Raw genomic sequence first — 14,117 nt, 5'->3', positions numbered from 1 at the left:
ATGTATTGTGGCTCTTTTCTTTGTATATGCTGCAGCTGAGTTTTTTTTTTTGTTTGTTAGAAATTATTGTTTGGTTAGAAATTAATAAAGAATAATTTGATCATTCATATGCTGTGTATTTAAAATTTTGGTGTGGAGATTCTAATTGGGCATACACAGTGGTTACCTATAGGAACCAGTGTAGGTTGGTGTTATTATTACAGGTCCATTCACTTCTATGGGATGGCTTTGTCCTATTCATTTGAAAAGGATACTCATAACCTATTCTATGGATAGCTTAGCAATATAGCAAAAGCAGAGATCCCCTTTAAAGAAGAACTCCCGCCACAAATTTTATTCTCTGACCTGCTAGAAAGGTAAATGATGTAATCTTCTGACCAGTGTCTGTATTTGTGAGTTATCTCCTCCCTTCTGCTTCTCAGCTGTGTCGTGTGACCAACAATCAGACTCTCCAACTGACACAGCATCTTGTGTGGACAAGAAGTCAGTTTCTCCATGTATTCCTATGGGAGCCTCAATGTAGGTCTCATAGGAATGAATAGAGAAGTAACTGAGTTCCTCTCCTCCTGTGTCAGTTGGAGATCAGAGAATTGGTTACATGACGTCACTTTCTAGCAGGTCAGAGAATAAGAAATTCTTACGGGACTTCTACTTTAAGAATTATTTGCCTCCACCAATTGCTGCTGCTTCCAACTGACGGCCTTCACACTCTGCTGCTCTACATTTCTTCTCCCAGCTAGACACATCAGAAAAAACAGGAAAAGCATGTTCAACCAATCACTAACTGAAGCAGGTCACTACTAAGGCAGGCGGTTGCTTGAGTAGGCCTTTCCTGGTAGTTCTAGCTTGTTGAACCAAGACAGGAAGAGCAGTCAGGATGGACGTGCAGACAAATGGAAATGGAATGCGCGCCGAGTCATTTCCATTTTTTTGGCAAGAAAAAAAGAAAAACGTAACAGACACGGAAAAAAAAATATATGTTTGTGTGCATGAGTCCTAAAGGGATAGTCTGCCTCAGCATAGGTCATCAATATTGGCGGGGTCTGACGGTGTGTGAAGGGAAGCGGAGTATGGAGCTCTGTAACAGAAATATAGAGCGCCAACCTCCATAAAGATATATCATGATAAACAAAATTATTATCTGACTGACCTTCTTCTGCTTTAGCAGGTTGTCTGGTTTCTCAATATCAATAACGGCAGGTTCTTTCTGCATAGGTTTTACTTGTTCTTGGGTAATGAATTCACTTTCAGAAGCTTGAGAAGATTGTGATGGCCAATGCTCCATTATAGCCTAGGATGTGGAAGCACACAATCTATAAGTTTTTCAACATTTTAACTAGCTCACGTATGACCAGGTGATTGACTTTACTGTACCTCAGTTGGTGACATTGATATCTCACTGGATTCTTCATCTTGTTCAAAAGTTACAGGTAAAAATGTAACATCTTGCAATTCAAGCTCTTTTGTCTGGTCAGCTACCAAAGTGGATGGCAGTTCTGAAGTAATTCTACCATGACTGGTGGACTTGGTCTCAATGTTCTTGCTGGACTCATGTTGTAAAATCGTAGTAGGTAGCACAGTATTGCTTGAGTAATGCAGAGAAAGATTAGATGTTTCAACATTTGGAATCAAAGTAGAATTGAGTTTCCTGCTCACATCCGATGGTAAGGGTGAGACAGTGATGTCAGTTTTCTTAGCGGACAATGGGATATTTGAGGTATCAAGCGGAGTAGAAGAAGAATTAAGATTTACAGCCATCTCAGCAGACAAGAACGAAACAGAGTTTACTGCATATTTAGGGGACAACAAAATATTGGAGGTAAGGACAGAACAAGAACCCTCAGATGTTAGACAGCTATTTGTCGTCAGCAAGGATTTAGAAGCCAGCGGTGAACTTAGTAGGCCAGAAAATGATGAAGATAAAGATTTATTGTCTAGAGATGACTGAGATGTTATAAAAGAGCCACTATCCAGAATAGAGTTAGAGGTAGAAGAGAGGCTTGAGGATAACAGGGATTGAGGGGACAGCTCAAGACCGCTGGCTAAAACAGAATTAGTGGTCATCAGAGGACGAAGGGATCCTTTTTCCCAGGACAGCAACTCATTTGTAGGCGCACTGAACTCCATCTTAGAATGAATAGCTGTGCTCAACTGATCAGAACCAGGCAAGGTTAAAGCAAGTCTTCGTCGAGGCTGCGATATCTGCCTTGTCCCTCGCAGGCCAGTTTTCTCCAGAGGAAAGTCACTAGATGGCATAGTGCAATTTCTTTAGTCTAGTTTCCTAAAATTTAAAAATGATGGTTATATCAGTGGACAATCACACAAAAATGTCTATTTACTGTAATATGGCTGTATTCATGTATTCTATACACAATGATATATCTGCACAATTCACCACTCTGTATGGGGGCGCATACAGGGGTATAGAGGTCTGCAAGAACGTATGTGATAGGTTCACTTTAAAGGAATATTCCAGTCTGAAGCACTTACGGCATATCCAAAAAGATACAGCATAAATGTCCAACATATACAGCACAGCCGTTCCATTGGAACTTACAGAACAATCTATCAGACTATAGAAGTTAAAGAAATAGCCAAGCACAGATTGCTCAGCCCTTTATGTAACCATTTCTGTGGTCCCTGAGGTCAGACTTCGGATGATGGCCTTTCAAATTCCTGGAAAATCACTTTAAAGGGGTTGTCCGGCTTTATAACACCTTTTAGATTTGGCCAATATAGCACTGTACCTAAACAAAAAAAATACACTCATCTGCTTCCAGTCACTCCGTTCCAGCACTGGTGCCCGATCCACAATGGTCATGTTCACTGTTGCAGCTTTGGTACAGTGCAGTACTGGACAAATCTAGAAAAGGCTTATAAAGCCGGACAACCCCCATTTCATTCAGGTAAGTGATATTCACCGAATATTAAAGGGGTTTTCCCATGTCAGACAATGGGGGCATATAACTAGGATATGCCCCCATTGTCTGATATGTGCGGGTCCCAGCGGTGGGACCCGCACCTGCAATGAGAACGGACCCGGGAAATGCACGGGGGGCGCACTGCGCATGCACAGCTGCCCTCCATTCATTTCTATGGGGCTGCCAAAAATAGCCGAGCGCTGGCTTGGCTATTGCCGTCTGCACCATAGAAATGAATGGGAGCATGGGCCGCGCATGCGTGGTGCTCTCCCATTCATTTCTATGGGAGCAGCGATTGGTTGTGGACAGACCCTGGGAAATCCGGGGTCCTCCAGCCACAGAGCTCCCTGCTTCGTTCTCGTTGTAGGTGTTGTCTTGATCTGTATTCTGATGGGAATTTAATTTTCACACTATTAGGATTATTATAGGAAAGATCATGTTTTCCTTCCTCCCAGTGCATTTTTCAGAAAATAGTAAATTATAGCAAAATAATGATTGTAGCTATAATCCTCTTCATTATGTTTAAGGCTTTTCTGGTTGGCTACTGAACTACCTACTGCCTTAGACAAGGAACAACAACAACTGCTTCTTAAGCCTCATTCACACGTCAGTGTTTGGTCAGTGATTGGGAGCCAAAACCAGGATTGGAGCCTCCACAGACATAAGGTAGAAGGGAAAGATCTGCACTAGTGTTGAGCGAACTTGTGTTTTCAAGTTCATCATACAAGGTTCAGGTTATCCAAGAATTCCATTATGCATTCCGCTACCACGGACTGTAAGTTATGCTCCATAACGGGATTCTTAGATAACCCGAACCTTGCACGCCAAACTTGAAAACACAAGTTTGCTCAACACTTATCTGCGCCTGTTCTGTGGTTAGAGCCACTCCTGGTTTTAGCTCAAAATCACTGATGGGAATCACTGACCAAACACTGACTGTGTGAATAAGGCATTAAGGCTAGGGTTACACGGCGACTTCTTGTCGCAGAAAAGTCGCACAATGTCTTTTTATAATGATAGTCAATGGTGTCGCAAAATCAAGTTGGTTTTCTGTGCGACTGTTGCGTCACAGTGCGACACCACTGACTATCATTACAAAAAATGTTGTGCGACATGAATGTCGTGTGACACACGTCGCAGTGTACCCTTTTTGTGGTGCGACTTATTGTAGCCCTAGCCTAACAGGCCTATTACAGCAGATGAGATCCAAAGAACTATTGCCTAGCAAACACACAGCGCAGCCGTGTTTCGGTTAGGAAGCACATGCGGTTACTAGATGTATAATCATGCTTTTAAGGTGTGTTTTTTGCCCGTGATCGTTTATGGACTGTTGTTTAACCTGTTGTGAAGTTATGTAGTTCTTTAGCATTCTGATTAACTGCTAATAGTGATACCTGTGGAAAAATATGTTAAACATTTGCCGCAAGTAGTTGATCAACTCTATAGCCAATGTGGCCGCAAGCAGATGGGCATGTTTTACGTGCAGTCATCCGCACGTACAATAGGTGCAGATATCACAACTTGGAAAGTGCCAGGTCTGTCTCAGGAACTGATTTCCCCATTGAGTTATATTGATAAATGAGATGCCGCTGTTCTTCACTGCATCATGACCGTTTCACAACCGCGTCATGTAGTTGCATCCTTACCCGCGGTGCGGTCATATTGCGCTTGTGATGCAGCCATGTTGCGGATGAGTACCATGCGCTTGTAGAGGCCTCAGCTGGCTCTTGTTAAACCACCGAGAGTGAACAATTTAGTCAGTCTGCATGATTAATGGCCGCGCGGTACCTTCAACTGTGACACGCCATGAGGTCATACTCTTGCACAGGACAATTATTTGGAACAAACATTTATACAAATGTTTATTCTAGATATATGGTCCCATCATTTGTCCATGTAAATGGGTAGCCACCTGCCAGGTAGCCACCAGCCTAGCCAGTATTACATGCAGATCACACTTCCGGCCCAATTATCAAGCAAATTATTGGGGTGAGAGTTTTTGTAAACATTCACTCCCGATAATCTGACAGTGTAAAAGGCGTTAGCAAATACTTGTTCATCGGCGGCATGGGAAATCATCGTTCCTGCGCAGCGTATCATGGTATATAAATAATGATCTTCTAAGGCTACTTTCACACTTGCGCTTTTCCCTTTCCTCTATTGAAATCCATCATAGGATCTCAATAGCGGGGAAAACGCTTCCGTTTTGTCCCCATTTATTGTCAATGGGGACAAAACTGAACTGAATGAAACTGAATGCACCAGAATGCATTCCGTTCCATTTGGTTGCGTCCCCATGGCGGACAGATTAATGCTGCAAGCAGCGTTTTTCTGTCCGCGATGTGGTGAGGATCCGTCGTGACTCACAATGTAAGTCAATAGGGACGGATCCATTTTCTCTGACACAATAAAAACGGTGGTGTGAAAGTAGCCTAAGGGGATAAGTGATTGCTGAATAGTTCGCTGGTCCCCATACAGCGGAGGTGGTTGTCAATGCTGTCATCTCCGCTGATGATCTGACAGTGATTTGGAGCGGCTGCTTCGTTCCCAATAACCTGTCAAGAGTCCAATGCGAGGAACCCCCAGCATGTGCCAGTGTGAGGGCCCGTTCTGACCTCTGCTCGTCTGACAGGGTCACACAGCATTAGTCCTCATGCATACAACCTTTCCGTTTTTTGCGGTCCGCAAACCGCGCATCCGCAAAATACGGAAGCCGTCTGTGTGCCTTCCGCAATTTGAGGAATGGAAAAGGCGGCCCATTGTAGACATGCCTATTCTTGTCCGCAAAACGGACAACAATAGGACATGCTATATTTTTTTTTGTGGGTCCTCGGAACGTAGCAGCGGATGCAGACAGCACACAGAGTGCTGTCCGCATCTTTCATAGCCCTATCGAAGTGAATGGGTCCGCACCCGAGCCGCAAAAATTGCGGCTCGGATGCGGACCCGAAAAACGGTCGTGTGTATGAGGCCTCATACTGATTTATAATGCTGTGCGACCCTTTGAGACATGTACATACTAAATTACAAAAGCATTATGACACTGTAATACAATACATTCCAGGACTCTCTGGTTCACATAGCCTTATAAATCATGCTGTGGGTTCCTCCCATTGAACTCGCTCGTGTGTCTGGCCTAAGAGTTAGGCCCCTTTCACACTACCGTATGGCTATTCCAGTGTTTTGCAGTCTGTTTTTCACTGATCCGTTGTTCCGTACTTTTGTTTCCATTGTGTTTCCGTTCCGTTTTTCCGTATGGCGTATACAGTAATTACATAGAAAAGAATTGGGCTGGGCATAACATTTTTTTATAGATGGTTCCGCAAAAACTGAACGGATGCGGATGCATTTCCGTATGTGTTCTGTTTTTTTGCGGACCCATTGACTTGAATGGAGCCACGGAACGGGATTTGCGGGCAATAATAGGACATGTTCTATCTTTCATTGGAACGGAAAAACGGAAATATGGAAACAGAATGCATACGGAGTACATTCCGTTTTTTTGCGGAACCATTGAAATGAATGGTTCCGTATACGGACCCTATACGGAACACAAAAAACGGCCCGCAAAACAAAAACAAAAAAACGGTAGTGTGAAAGAGGCCTAAGGCTCCATTCACACGTCCGCAACGTGTTTTGCGGATACACGGAGCCGCGGATCCGCAAAACACGGAAAGCGGCAATGTGCGGTCCGCATTTCGCCGACCGCACATTGCCGGCATTAATAGAATAGGACATATTCTATTCTTTTGCTGAACGGAAGTGCAGACCCGGAAGTGCGCAATTCCGTGTCCGGGAAGCACATCATGCTGCTCCATAGGAATAAATGGGTCCGCAATTCCGTTCCGCAAAATGCAGAACGAAATTGCGGATGTGTGAATGGAGCCTTAGGGTAGATTCACATGACTGTATGTGTTTTTCAGTCCGCAAAAGACAGATACCGGCCATGTGCACATGGCCAGCGCTATATAGAAAATGCCTATTCTTGTCCGCAATTGCAGATAAGAATAGGGCATACTCTGTATTTAAAGGGAGCCTTTCACCGGGATTTTGTGTATAGAGCTGAGGACATGGGCTGCTAGATGGCCGCTAGCACATCCGCAATACCCAGTCTCCATAGCTCTGGGTGCTTTTATTGTATAAAAAGAAAAAAAAAAAGATTTGATACATATGCAAATTAACCGAGATGAGTCAGAGCTTGAAAATATGACTCTTCTCTGGTCACACAAGTAAGATATGACTCTTTTCTGTTATTTTTCATAAAAGGCGGGAAGTACAAAAATGCATAATACTTATTGAATTGAATCCAGTCGCTATAATGACCACCAGAATGCCTGGTCCGTCGCGGGTGACGCTAGGGAGGCTGGTCCCCGTTGCGGCCTGGTATTAGCTGCTCCCCCCGTCACCGGATGTTTTGATCCATGTGAAGGGGAGATGCAGTGGCAGCCGTTCAGGGATCCGGAGGGACGCGGGTGACCGGGCATTCTGGGGTCATTATAGGTATTGAATAACCCCTTTAACTGAAAAGGAACCACCAGAGGTCAGACTAAGGGCTCATACACACAAACCTATTTTCTTTCCGTGTCCGTTCAGGTTTTATTTTTGGTGGACTGCATGAGGAACCATTCATTCTGTATGTCCATATGTCCTTTCCACAAAAAAATAGAACATGTCCTATTATTGTCCGCACAACAGACAAGTAAAGTACTGTTCTATTAGGGGCCAGCTGTTCTGCAAAATACAGAACGCACACGTACGTCATCCATATTTTTTGTGGACCACACAATAGATACGATCGTGTGCAATACACCTGGTCTAATTCATGAGATGCTGTGCGACTTCTAGGAAATACCAGTCAAGAGACAGATACGCCGGTCTAATTTTACGCCTAAAGGCGAGCTTGGCAGATCTGCCCCATGTGCTTGTGGCCTGAGGGCATTTCTGCAACCAATAATCATTTCCAATTCAATTAAGTTCTTTTTTTAAATCCTTATTCAAGTGAATGGAACAGTCACAGAAATATTAGCAAACACATTTTCCAAATATGCCAAGTGGAGCAGACGACCGGGACTGAATGACCCGAATTGGTAGTTAGTCCCACACTCATGCCGCCATGACGGAGGAGATAATCACTCTTACCACAAAACAAAAATGGTGCATATTAGTTTGGAATATATATGGTTTCCCACGAGCGCTCGATTATGACAGGGACCTGTGTGTAGCTGTAGCCTATGACCATAAACAGCACAGCCGCTAGAGGGCGGCAGGGGGACTATTCTTCCCGGAGGTCTCTGCACAATTCACACAGGGTGGTCCCTACTGCTGCCGTCATGCAGGACAATACCTACAACCGCCGCTCCGATACCGCGCTCCAGAACGTACACCGGCCGCTGATCCGGGACCCGTTCTCGTCACTCGCTATTTCCTGCTTCCTGCTCCCCCCAACCAATCCCATCCCGAGCCGCCCACACATTGTGGAGCGGAGGTCACACATTCTGTTATGTGAACCGCACCTTTCTTCTGCTGTAAAGTATGCGGTTCACTCCCTGACGTGTAGGATAATACATAGCAACTCCCTGACATGTAGGATAATACATACATAGCAACTCCCTGACGTGTAGAATAATACATACATAGCAACTCCCTGACATGTAGAATAATACATAGCAACTCCCTGACATGTAGAATAATACATACATAGCAACTCCCTGACGTGTAGAATAATACATACATAGCAACTCCCTGACATGTAGAATAATACATAGCAACTCCCTGACGTGTAGAATAATACATACATAGCAACTCCCTGACGTGTAGAATAATACATAGCAACTCCCTGACATGTAGGATAATACATAGAAACTCCCTGACATGTAGAATAATACATAGAAACTCCCTGACATGTAGGATAATACATACATAGCAACTCCCTGACGTGTAGGATAATACATACATAGCAACTCCCTGACGTGTAGGATAATACATACATAGCAACTCCCTGACATGTAGGATAATACATACATAGCAACTCCCTGACATGTAGGATAATACATACATAGCAACTCCCTGACGTGTAGGATAATACATACATAGCAACTCCCTGACATGTAGGATAATACATACATAGCAACTCCCTGACGTGTAGAATAATACATACATAGCAACTCCCTGACATGTAGAATAATACATACATAGCAACTCCCTGACATGTAGAATAATACATACATAGCAACTCCCTGACATGTAGGATAATACATACATAGCAACTCCCTGACGTGTAGAATAATACATAGCAACTCCCTGACATGTAGGATAATACATAGAAACTCCCTGACATGTAGAATAATACATACATAGCAACTCCCTGACGTGTAGGATAATACATACATAGCAACTCCCTGACGTGTAGGATAATACATACATAGCAACTCCCTGACATGTAGGATAATACATACATAGCAACTCCCTGACATGTAGGATAATACATAGCAACTCCCTGACATGTAGGATAATACATACATAGCAACTCCCTGACATGTAGAATAATATATACATAGCAACTCCCTGACATGTAGGATAATACATACATAGCAACTCCCTGACGTGTAGGATAATATATACATAGCAACTCCCTGACGTGTAGAATAATACATACATAGCAACTCCCTGACATGTAGGATAATACATACATAGCAACTCCCTGACGTGTAGGATAATATATACATAGCAACTCCCTGACATGTAGAATAATATATACATAGCAACTCCCTGACATGTAGAATAATATATACATAGCAACTCCCTGACATGTAGGATAATACATACATAGCAACTCCCTGACGTGTAGAATAATACATACATAGCAACTCCCTGACGTGTAGGATAATACATAGCAACTCCCTGACATGTAGGATAATACATAGCAACTCCCTGACATGTAAAATAATATATATATATAGCAACTCCCTGACATGTAGGATAATACATAGCAACTCCCTGACGTGTAGGATAATACATACATAGCAACTCCCTGACGTGTAGGATAATACATACATAGCAACTCCCTGACATGTAGGATAATACATACATAGCAACTCCCTGACATGTAGGATAATACATAGCAACTCCCTGACATGTAGGATAATACATAGCAACTCCCTGACATGTAAAATAATATATATATAGCAACTCCCTGACGTGTAGGATAATACATAGCAACTCCCTGACATGTAGGATAATACATAGAAACTCCCTGACATGTAGGATAATATATACATAGCAACTCCCTGACATGTAGGATAATACATACATAGCAACTCCCTGAAGTGTACGATAATACATAGCAACTCCCTGACGTGTAGGATAATACATACATAGCAACTCCCTGACATGTAGGATAATACATACATAGCAACTCCCTGACATGTAGGATAATACATAGCAACTCCCTGACATGTAGGATAATATATACATAGCAACTCCCTGACATGTAGGATAATACATAGCAACTCCCTGACGTGTAGAATAATATATACATAGCAACTCCCTGACGTGTAGGATAATATATACATAGCAACTCCCTGACATGTAGAATAATACATACATAGCAACTCCCTGACATGTAGGATAATATATACATAGCAACTCCCTGACATGTAGGATAATACATAGCAACTCCCTGACGTGTAGAATAATATATACATAGCAACTCCCTGACGTGTAGGATAATATATACATAGCAACTCCCTGACATGTAGAATAATACATACATAGCAACTCCCTGACATGTAGGATAATATATACATAGCAACTCCCTGACGTGTAGGATAATACATAGCAACTCCCTGACGTGTAGGATAATATATACATAGCAACTCCCTGACATGTAGAATAATACATACATAGCAACTCCCTGACATGTAGGATAATACATAGCAACTCTCTGACATGTAGAATAATATATACATAGCAACTCCCTGACATGTAGAATAATACATACATAGCAACTCCCTGACATGTAGAATAATATATACATAGCAACTCCCTGACATGTAGAATAATACATACATAGCAACTCCCTGACATGTAGAATAATACATACATAGCAACTCCCTGACATGTAGAATAATACATACATAGCAACTCCCTGACGTGTAGAATAATATATACATAGCAACTCCCTGACATGTAGAATAATACATAGCAACTCCCTGACGTGTAGGATAATACATAGCAACTCCCTGACGTGTAGGATAATATATACATAGCAACTCCCTGACATGTAGGATAATACATAGCAACTCTCTGACATGTAGAATAATATATATATAGCAACTCCCTGACATGTAGAATAATATATATATAGCAACTCCCTGACATGTAGAATAATGTATACATAGCAACTCCCTGACATGTAGAATAATACATACATAGCAACTCCCTGACATGTAGAATAATACATACATAGCAACTCCCTGACATGTAGAATAATACATACATAGCAACTCCCTGACATGTAGAATAATATATACATAGCAACTCCCTGACATGTGGAATAATACATAGCAACTCCCTGACATGTAGAATAATATATATATAGCAACTCCCTGACATGTAGAATAATATATACATAGCAACTCCCTGACATGTAGAATAATACATACATAGCAACTCCCTGACATGTAGAATAATATATACATAGCAACTCCCTGACATGTAGGATAATACATACATAGCAACTCCCTGACATGTAGAATAATACATAGAAACTCACTGACATGTAGAATAATATATACATAGCAATTCACTGACATGTAGAATAATATATACATAGCAATTCACTGACATGTAGGATAGTATATACATAGCAACTCCCTGACATGTAGAATAATATATACATAGCAACTCCCTGACATGTAGAATAATCGTTAATTTCTAACGATAATTTGTTTTCCCTTAGTCCTAACAGCAGCACAGATGGGGTTAACTGCCCCCCGTGGACTGGTAGGACCGGCAGAATTTTTAATGAGCCCAAAGATTAAACCAATAAAAGAACTCCAGCTCCCTTAAAGGGAGGGGTTCATCCCCCAGCCCACCGTGTATGTTACAAGAAAAAAGTACTTTAGGGCGGGAAATTTGTGTGCTGCTGTTAGGACTAAGGGAAAACAAATTATCGTTAGAAATTAACGATTCCCTTACGTCCTACCAGCAGCACAGATGGGGAGATAGCAAGAAGAATCCCCTAGGGAGGGTCCTCATGCTCGGCAGAAGTAAGGACTGTCTGCCCAAAGGCCGAGAACTCCGATATCCTAGCATCGATCCTATAATGGGAGATGAAGGTAGACTCAGAGCTCCAGGAAGCTGCCTTACAGATCAACTCTAGGGGGAGAAGATTTCTTTCCGCAACAGAGGTAGCTACGGCCCTTGTAGAATGGGCCCTCACAAACTCCGGAGGATCTAAGGCTTGGGAAATAAAGGCTTCCCTAATGGCCTCCTTAACCCAGCGACTAATAGTCGTTTTAGACGCTTTACGGCCTTTTGACTTACCGGCAAACAGGATAAAGAGATTTTCATCCATCCTGAACTCTTTAGATCTATCCACATAGATCTGAAGGCATCTAGCTATGTCCAGTGGATGTCGAACTGGAGCATCAGAGGAGGAGGCAGAGAGCAATACAGGTAGAGAGACTACCTGATTAATATTTTGAAAGGTAGAAACCTTAGGTCTAAAGTAAGGTAGAAATTTCAGAAGGACCCTGTCTTGTAGAAACATGGTATAAGGGTAAGATGCGGAGAAAGCTTGAAGCTCCGAAACTCTTTTGGCCGAAGTTATGGCCAGAAGAAAAACCATCTTAAGAGTTAAAAGTTTAAAACTTGCCTCCTCCAAGGGTTCAAAGGGGGGAGATGCTAGCCACTTAAGAACAACTGACAAATCCCATTGAGGAACGGGTCTCAGTATTGTAGGCTTCAATCTTTCCGCTCCTTTAAGGAAGCGCTTGATGAGCGGGTCCCGAGAATATGGTCTGTTAAGACAGGCCGAGATGGCAAAAACTTGGACCTTCAGGGTAGAAGGGGAGAGACCTCTGTCTATCCCATCCTGAAGGAACTGTAGGATCGCTGCGAGGGGCGGATCTGCAGACGCCACCTGGTTGGAGCTACACCAAGAGGTGAAGATCCTCATAATCCGAGAGTAGGCCTTTCTGGTAGACTCTGCTCTGGAATGCGATAATGTTCTCAGGACCGACTCAGAGAGCCCTTCCACTCTGGGAAGGGACTGGTCAACCTCCAGGCTGTCAGGTTGAATCTGTGCAGATCTGGGCAGAGATGCGTGTCCCACGACACCAGGGTCTGCTCCGGGGGGAGTCTCCAATATTGTCCCCGACTCATCTGAATGAGCTGGGTAAACCAGGATCTCCTGGGCCAGAACGGTATGATGGCTATTACCGAGGCCTGATCCTGACGGATTTTCATCAATACCCTCGGGATCATGGAAAAAGGAGGGAAGATGTACGCCAGCCTGAACCTCCACGGTATTGTCAGAGCATCTATCGCCAGGGGGTTGTCCTCCCTTAAAAGGGAACAGAACCTCTGTACCTTGGCGTTGAACTTGGTTGCCATGAGATCCACCTCTGGCATCCCCCACCTGAGGACTAATTGTTTGAAGATCTCCGGATGTAATGACCATTCCATGGTCGGTAGGCCGCGACTTAGGCGGTCCGCGATGACATTGAGGGAGCCTTTGATGTGAGTGGCGGATAGATGGGATAGGTTCAGCTCTGCCCACCGAAGAATTACCCCAATCTCTAAAAGAAGGGGTACGGATCTTGTGCCCCCCTGCTTGTTTATATAAAGCACGGCAGTCATGTTGTCTGACTGGACTTTCACTGCTTTGCCCCGAATCTGAGGGGCGAAGTGAAGGAGGGCTAGCCGGATAGCACGCATCTCGCGGAGGTTTGAGGAAAGATGCCGCTCCTGAGGAGACCAGGACCCCCGAACTGGGGACCCGTCTAGATGAGCGCCCCAGCCTACAAGGGACGCGTCCGTGGTCAATATGAGCCAAGCTGGTTGGGTCATAGACCTCCCTTCTGGTAGATGAAACCACCATCTGAGGGAATTCCGGGATTGATTGGATAGGGAGCACAGGGAATCTAGCCCCCTGGGGCTGCCGTTCCACTTGCTTAAGACCTCCGATTGAAG

At 43.5% G+C, this 14,117-nt stretch overlaps 1 protein-coding gene across 3 annotated transcripts in view; it reads right to left on the bottom strand.

Annotated features, from left to right (window-relative positions):
* LOC122924224 (telomerase protein component 1-like) overlaps window positions 1-8,354 on the bottom strand; it is a 73,520-nt gene extending 65,166 nt beyond the window's left edge. The window contains exons 1-3 of one of the 3 annotated variants that reach the window (XM_044275149.1): window positions 8,266-8,354; window positions 1,375-2,281; window positions 1,151-1,291 (exon numbers count right to left, since the gene is read on the bottom strand). In XM_044275149.1, coding sequence (XP_044131084.1) covers window positions 1,151-1,291; window positions 1,375-2,256 — 1,023 coding nt within the window. In that variant the 5' untranslated portion in view covers window positions 2,257-2,281; window positions 8,266-8,354. Of the gene's footprint in view, window positions 1-1,150; window positions 1,292-1,374; window positions 2,282-8,060; window positions 8,191-8,265 lie in introns of those variants that run through there. The other 2 variants (XM_044275150.1, XM_044275148.1) reach the window with 2 other exon arrangements.
* Window positions 8,355-14,117: the final 5,763 nt, after the last annotated feature.

Source organism: Bufo gargarizans, unplaced genomic scaffold, assembly GCF_014858855.1.
Source record: "Bufo gargarizans isolate SCDJY-AF-19 unplaced genomic scaffold, ASM1485885v1 original_scaffold_917_pilon, whole genome shotgun sequence".
In the NCBI taxonomy this organism is placed as follows: Eukaryota; Metazoa; Chordata; class Amphibia; order Anura; family Bufonidae; genus Bufo; species Bufo gargarizans.
This window is presented reverse-complemented; position numbering and strand designations above follow the sequence as displayed.